The 7757-nt window shown below is 34.3% G+C and overlaps 1 protein-coding gene across 1 annotated transcript in view; it reads right to left on the bottom strand.

Moving 5' to 3' along the window:
- Positions 1–192: 192 nt before the first annotated feature.
- The window catches only part of LOC126825301 (citron rho-interacting kinase), a 44704-nt gene continuing 37139 nt past the window's right edge, over positions 193–7757 (bottom strand). The window contains exons 39-43 of the mRNA XM_050554884.2: positions 6408–6539; positions 4335–4415; positions 4118–4199; positions 3370–3546; positions 193–2654 (exon numbers count right to left, since the gene is read on the bottom strand). Of these exons, the coding sequence (XP_050410841.1) occupies positions 2507–2654; positions 3370–3546; positions 4118–4199; positions 4335–4415; positions 6408–6539 (620 nt within the window). The 3' untranslated portion in view covers positions 193–2506. The remainder of the gene's footprint in view (positions 2655–3369; positions 3547–4117; positions 4200–4334; positions 4416–6407; positions 6540–7757) is intronic.

The raw sequence follows: 7757 nt of genomic DNA, 5'->3' as shown, positions 1-7757 counted from the left end.
GCTGTATTATTGATCTGCCGAGACACAGGTAAATTACGGGACAATTAAAGATGCATTATGTAAGATTTATATAAAGAGCTGACTGTTCTTGTTATATGGTTCAAAAATAGATAATTAAAAATGAATATATTGAAAATTTCAGTCAAATTATTTTATTCCAAGCAAAGTTATGGCTGTTTGGAGATATTGCATAGATCATTCATTATCGTAGCAAAGGTACATGATATAAGTTATATTTATAGCACGGCTTTCATGAGTTAACAGGTTTAACCGTAGGCCGAGATGTTAAACCTGTTAACGAATGAAACGTGCTATAAATGACTTTTAACATTGACACCTGCTCAATATGCTTGATGTTATTGCACAGAAAACCCAGCCCACTTCTCTATATGATTTCTACTAAAACTAGTGTAAACCAGCAAAAGTGTGCAATAACATTGAACATGTCTAGTTATTGCACGGTTAAGCTCCACCCAATCTACTAGAGGGAAAACAATCTGCTTATTTAACGAAAAGAACAAAGGAAGATTTCCCGTCCATGTTATAACTACTGATAACCCACCGAGACTTTGTCTTATTCTGGTCCTGAATGTCAAACATTTCACAATCTCGATCTCAGAGATAACTTTACCCGTCGTTTATATCTGGTAAAACTCGCAGGCCATTAATCAGCATGAAATCGGTTTCTAAGCTCTGCCCCCATTGGCTACTGATTGGCAGGATTTGTTAGAATGAAATGCTGCTGATTTCTTGACAATTAAGCATTGATTAAATATTAATCATCCTTGGATCATTTTTCACATCTTGACATCAAAATTTCATTCGAAAACAGCCGATTTGATGATTTACAAGGAACTATTTTTAGTGAACAATGTGAGTGATTTGTCAAAATACGTGAAATTTCTTAAACCGGCACTTTGGATCTTTGTGTAGCGACTGACGGAAAGATACATCACGTGACATTTAAAATGGCCGACGTATGGCCTGTAAGTTTTACCAGAGATGAACGAAGGGTAAAGCTATCTCTGGGAGCGAGATTGCGTATTTCACTAGCTTATGAATGAAATTCAATATCCATTAAATATTTTTATTTTATTTTAAGTATTACAAAATACATATGTACATAATTTGATGCTGGATCTAATAAATGTGAGTAAATACTAAAATGTCAACCATGTGCATTTTACAATAGTTATTATAACACATATCTTACTATTAAATATAGATAAATTATTATTATGGCCTGGCGGGTATAAAGTACATTATTAGTAATTAAAATACAGATGTGACGTACCGCTATTTGAAATAATGGTACAGGCAACATGCTAACTGTACATTATTTTATACTAGTTGAAAAAATTCATTGAAATGCACATGCAGGATACTATCTATATTTTTTAAGTCGCTTTATGGCCTTGAGCAAGACATTTGTTAATATATTGATATAAACCTCGGACAAAGGTCCTCGTGCATTTTCAATATATTACATAATGTCTCGCTTTCAACCATTTATCCACACATATATACTATAATAAAACAAATGAAATGATGTGTTATATGCCAGGTCGTAATATAACGTCCCACACTTGCTGCAATCATGGGGGAACTATGTTCTAAGAATAGGTTGGGGAAAATACCTCCAAGGCGTTATATTACGCCCTACACACAGTGAGTGGCAGTTGTCCAGGCCGTTATATAACCACCTCTTCACACTTATGGATTAATTAGATAAATGAAATTTGCTACACAAATAGTTGACAATCTCGGAACAGTTAACTCAGGGCGAATGCTGAATACTTGTTATTTAAATGTTACATGGATTGAAAAGACTTCCACTGTGTAGTTTTCTGCCAAAAGTCATCCAATAGCATTATTAGACTGTGTATACGTACAATATTAATAAAAAAAATTGTTCATTTTTTAAAGTTCTCTCTTTATTTAGCAGAAAACACCTGGGGCCTGTTTCACGAAATTTTAACTGAGATAAAATCCAAATTTTAGTAATTTGATTGGATAATATTAGATTGATTATAGTGCTTCGCCAATCAAAATTGAAGTATCTACTAAAATTGAATTTTATTTTATCTTTAGTTAAGATTTCAAGAAACGGCGCCCAGCAAGAAATGATAGTCTCTACTCTGGGATGCAATCGTCAAGAGTATTAATATTACACAAGAAAAAAGGGGATGAGTTAGTTGGTCGCTTTAAAAAAAATGCAACTTTAATATGTTTAGCACCAATATTTGTATTTTATTTACACACCTACCTACCTAATAAAATTAATTTATACTCAGAAAAATCACGATAACCTAATATTGACGAGTTGAGTAACACATTAAGTTAATCCACATATATAAGCACCTTAGATAATTTGATGATGATGAAACTAAAAATTAACGATCACTGGTCTCTCAAATTTATCTTTGGATACGGTTATTTTCAGTTTGAAAGCCTGATGATGCTTTTCAATGAGGTTGACGATTTAAAGGTTTTTTTACAAATGGGATCATAAATCTGATGAATCAGCAGTGCTAGAATATGTTGATTGGCTGCTATTACTGTCTAATGATGTTAAAGATGGCCGACGTCTGTATTCATGTTTAATCGGACTCTGTCGAAATCTGACTTGTAATTTATCTGTCTGCCTCATACTGCTGAAACACGAGAGAGAAACAAAACATGAGTTTAACATTCGCAATAAAATGGGGTATAACGTCCACTTGACACAAACTAAGTCATTTTGGGACTAACATGGTTTAATTATATATCAATAATTCGTCTTTAGTTGTGGAGGGAAACCGGTGCACCGGGAGAAATCCCATAAGGTTGGACAAGCAACGCTAATCTTTGTCCTGTACAATGTTGGAATCGAAATCAGAAAAATATGGACAAACTCCTGATCAACCTACCAATCAAAAAAATCTAAGAAGCCTTCAGAAAGACTGTGACTACCAAAACATTTGATTGTCTGTCTGATCAAAATCAAAGGTATTAAGTATATGGGAGTCATGGTGGCTCAGTGAAGATGGTGCTTGCTCTCTAACTAGGAAGAGAGAGAGAGAGAAATGAGGTTTAACGTCCACTCGACACAAACTAGGTCATTTCGGGACTAACATATGGTTTAATTTTATTTCAATAATTCGCTTTCGCGTAGGGGTCTTTAGCAGTGGGAGGAAACCGGAGGACCTGGAGAAAACCCACGAGGTTGGACAGGTCTTATGATACACCACACACAGTGCTAACCAATCGGCCATCCAAACCCGCCCCCTCTAACTAGGAGGTTCAAGGTTGAGAAAGCACCTCAGTCTGGCTTCCCCTTGTCAGTGGCAAATAAATAATGAGTATTCAATTAATGAATAAGTTTTTTACCCTTTGGTATTTTCTTTATCGCTGTCACTAGTGGTGATATCATTAAAATCTTCCTGTCCACGTATACACAGTATCTCTGTTGCTCCATTATTTACAGCTGTTACATAAACAGACCCAGATGATACAGCCCCACCTAGATAGCGGGGATTGTGCACATCAATTAATGTCTGTCGACCCCTGGTAATATAAAAAACATAGAAATATTGGTCGGAATACTTTTAAGAGTTACATTAAATAATGTTAAGTTTCATAAAAATATTAATAAAGACACATTATGGGAGATTAGATAAAGAGTTTGCAGTTCTCACTATAATAGTTAAAAACTAGATAATGTAAAGGGTATTTGCTGAAAATTTCAGTCAAATTGATCCACTTTGAACCGAGAATTTAGCGATTGAATTTTCGGCCTAGCCTCAATCATCATTACTTAATCTCAATTATCTATTTCATGATTTAATCATGAATGAAAGTTGAGCAGCAAATTGGAACCTAATGCAGTAAATAGCGCAGACTAGCGATGACATCGTCTGCGATGACATCGAGAGTTGATTATGGTCTGGATAAGTTAGATAACATTTCAGGCCGAAAGAAAGACCTGCAATAGGCAGATTTAGCTCTTGCATAATGCTTAAACATTGTTTAGTGAACACAATGGTATTGACACATGGAATATATGCTGTTATCAGAATTAGCATTTATTAAAAAATAAATTTGACTTGGTTTTAATAATTATAAATAATGAACTCACTTGATGAGATTTTTACTTGCTGGTATAACTGTTGCATGTATAGAGTTAAAATATGTTATATACAGGAATGGTTCTCTGTAAGCTGTAATATAGAGTTAAAATAGGTTATATACAGGAATGGTTATTTATAAACTGGAAAAAACCTAATATGCGTGTAAATGTATATTTAAAATCTAATAATTTCTGACTTAAAATTAAATACTCAACATAAACTTACCAAAAGCTAAGGGAAGACCACTCCATTTGACATCCTGTTGTCGACTTCTCTGACCTTTTTTGTTGACAAATACACCAATTTCTGTAAAATAAACAATTAATCTAGCAGGTTTATTAAAGATACATTATGGGAGATTTAGATAAAGAGCTAGCCATTCTGTCTAAAATAGTTCAAAAATAGATAATACAAAATAAATATATTGAAAATTTCATTCAAATTACTTTATTTCAACAAGATGTATGCATTAATTGCAAGTTTGAAGCTAAGTCTCTTTTCTCCATTTCTAAATTAAATCAAAATATGGTGGAACCGTTCTAATCTACTTAATATCGGAGATATTCGATGACATCGAGAGTTGATTATGGCCTGGATCAATTAATGTCTAATTAATACTTTAGATAACATTTCAGGCCCAAAGAAAGACCTGCAATACGCAGATTTAGCCCTTGCATAATGTATGTTTTAAATATGTTTAATCCATTATAAAAGAATCATTTATCCCAAACTTTGCTGAGATTATCTGCTGGGCCATGAAAGCATTCAAACGAATAACCTGTGGACAGATTTCATCCCACCTACCTGCCCATCCATGCTGACAGAGCACCCGATTAGATTTTATTACATATACTTCGAGAAGGTATTTGTTGAGTAATAAAACCTTCTAGTAGTTTATCGAGGGCTGGCCGTCCTTACCGCACGGTACAAATATTATCACCACTAGAAGCAGCAAATTCCAGAACAAGCCAGAACTCATACCAAAATGGCCGCTTTATACAAATGAGTATTTAGGGGAATACTAACCCGAACCCTAACCCTTTTAAGAGAAGTAAAAACTAAATTAGACCCAAGTTCAGTCTTTTAAAAAGGGTTAGGGTTAGTTATCCCCAAAATTCTCATTTATATAAAGCGGCCATTTTGGACTCCGGAAACACCCGAACCTCGATAAACTGCTAGAAGGTTTTATTACTCAACAAATACCTTCTCGAAGTATATGTAATAAAATCTAATCGGGTGGACAGAGTAAGAAAATGTTGACATAAGTCTGTTCATGATTCAATATCAAATAGCAGACATTTAATTTATCATTTTTGATCCAAGTTATTTTGGGTTTGGGTTTACTTCAAAACGTAACCACCATTCAAATTATAATCATAAAGGCTAGAAAATGACATTATACTAGATTCGTTACGACATTCAACACGTTTCATATCTCGTAATTTCTCGCTAGAATTCTACTTTGGTTTTTAGTTAAATTAACCAATCATAAAAATTCTACTTGCAAGCGAGGAATTATTTCTTTATTGTCCAATCAATAGACGCCTTCCAATTTACTTTATTCTATTCTTAGTAACATTGTGTAATCGTAATATTATCGCCATCTGTCACGTACGAAGGGAAACAGAGTATTGTTTTGTATATTATTGTTATATTGAATTAAAAAATGTTTCAAATGAACCAAGTTAACCAGGTAAATAAATAACTACGGCCTAAGATAGTTTAAATTTTCATTAAAGAATTGTACATGTCTGAAAAAATTCCTGAATTATTTGCGTGTGTAATGCCGTTTAGGCGAGTATAGTGTGCGCACGAGTAATGACTCGCACCTCCTGACAAGCTCTGTTTTATGTTTAAAATTGATACCATACGGTTAACGGTTACTAACCGGTCAATAGCTACGGCTATTCGAATAACAAAAAGTCCTAACCGTAGGAGCACTACAGGCGACCCTACTCCTTGTCTCGTACAATCGGGGCATAGAAACCATGCCAGTTGACTTGATTTGATGACAGACCTTATGATACAGTGTATATGCATTAACCATTCGGCCATCCCCTTTACCCTTAAGAAAGATTATGTGTGAGAGCTAACCCTAACCCTAAGATTCACTCTACAAACAATAACCATGGTATATATTTATTAAACCTTGCTAAATTATACTGTGCATGTGCTAACCATTCAACCATCCACCCCCCTGCCCCCCCCCGAATAGATAGAGGAAACTGGACTAAATTGATAAGGTTTATGTTGATTATATACAATCAATCTGTAGTATGTATGTATTTGTATACTAACCATGGAAACAGAGTAGATATTCTAGTGGTAAACCAGCGGGTGAGACGAGGACAACAGCTAGAGGATAACTATGATGTATAGCAGCACCAAACGCAGCAAACGCTAAAGTACTGTCCTGACGATCAACAAAATCTATATAAAAAAAAATTATATTTTTATTAGAGATGTAGGTTTAATTCAATTTAAGGCTACACTAATTGAAACATTTCTATTACGAGAACATCTACTAAAATTTTACTTCTTTCTTGGAGAAAATATTTTTTATATAACAGAAGCTTTTAGGCCTCACCAACTGGATTTTCATTGCTTCAGGGCCTTGATAAATAGTCACTTGATTTGTGAGAACAATGTTTTGTTTCAGAGAGAGAGAGACAGAAATGGGGTTTATCGTCCACTCAACACAAACTAGGTGATTATGGGACTAACATATGGTTCAATTCTATTTCATTAATTCACTTGTGCGTAGGGGTTGGACAGGCGAACCTTCTCCTTGTCACATACAAGCGGACGATTGAAACCATGCTACTTGACTCAGTGACAGACCTTAAGACGTAACACACACGCATTAAATAAAGAAACATTATGGAAGATTAGATAACGAGTTGGCAGTTCTCACTATAATAGTTAAAAATTACATAATGTAAAGGGAATTTGCTGATGAAAGTTCCGCTTAGCCTCGATCATTATTACTGAAGTCGATAAGACAAAACTAATAGTCTTGATTATCCATTTAATCGTTAATCACGAAGGAAAGTTTTGCAGCAAATCGGACTGTAATCCAACAAATATCGCAGGCAAGCCTTGACATCGAGAGCTGCTTATGGTCTGGATAAGTTAATTAATGTTTAATTAATAGTTTTTATAACATTTCAGGCCTAAAGAAAGACCTACAATAGGCCGATTTTGCTCTTGCATAATGTATGTTTAATTAAAGAAACATTATGGAAGATTAGATAAAGAGCTGGAAGTTCTCACTATATTAATAGTTAACAACTAGATAATGTAAAGGGAATTTGCTGAAAATGTCAGTCAAATTGATCCCCTCTGAACCGAAAATTTAGCGATTGAATTTTCAGCCTAGCCTCGATCCTCATTACTAAAGTCGGTACGATAAAAAACAGTCTTGATTATCCATTTCATGATTTAATCATAAATGAAAGTTGAGCATCAAATCGGATCCTAATCCATTAATATCACAGGCTAGCGTTGACATCGAGAGTTGATTATGGTCTGGATAGGTTAATTAATGTCTAATTAATAATTTAGATAATATTTCTGGTCTAAAGAAAGACCTGCAATAGACAGATTTAGCTCTTGCATAATGTATGTTTAACCATTCGGTCATTCCCC

This window comes from Patella vulgata, chromosome 6, assembly GCF_932274485.2.
Source record: "Patella vulgata chromosome 6, xgPatVulg1.2, whole genome shotgun sequence".
Taxonomy (NCBI): Eukaryota; Metazoa; Mollusca; class Gastropoda; family Patellidae; genus Patella; species Patella vulgata.
This window is presented reverse-complemented; position numbering and strand designations above follow the sequence as displayed.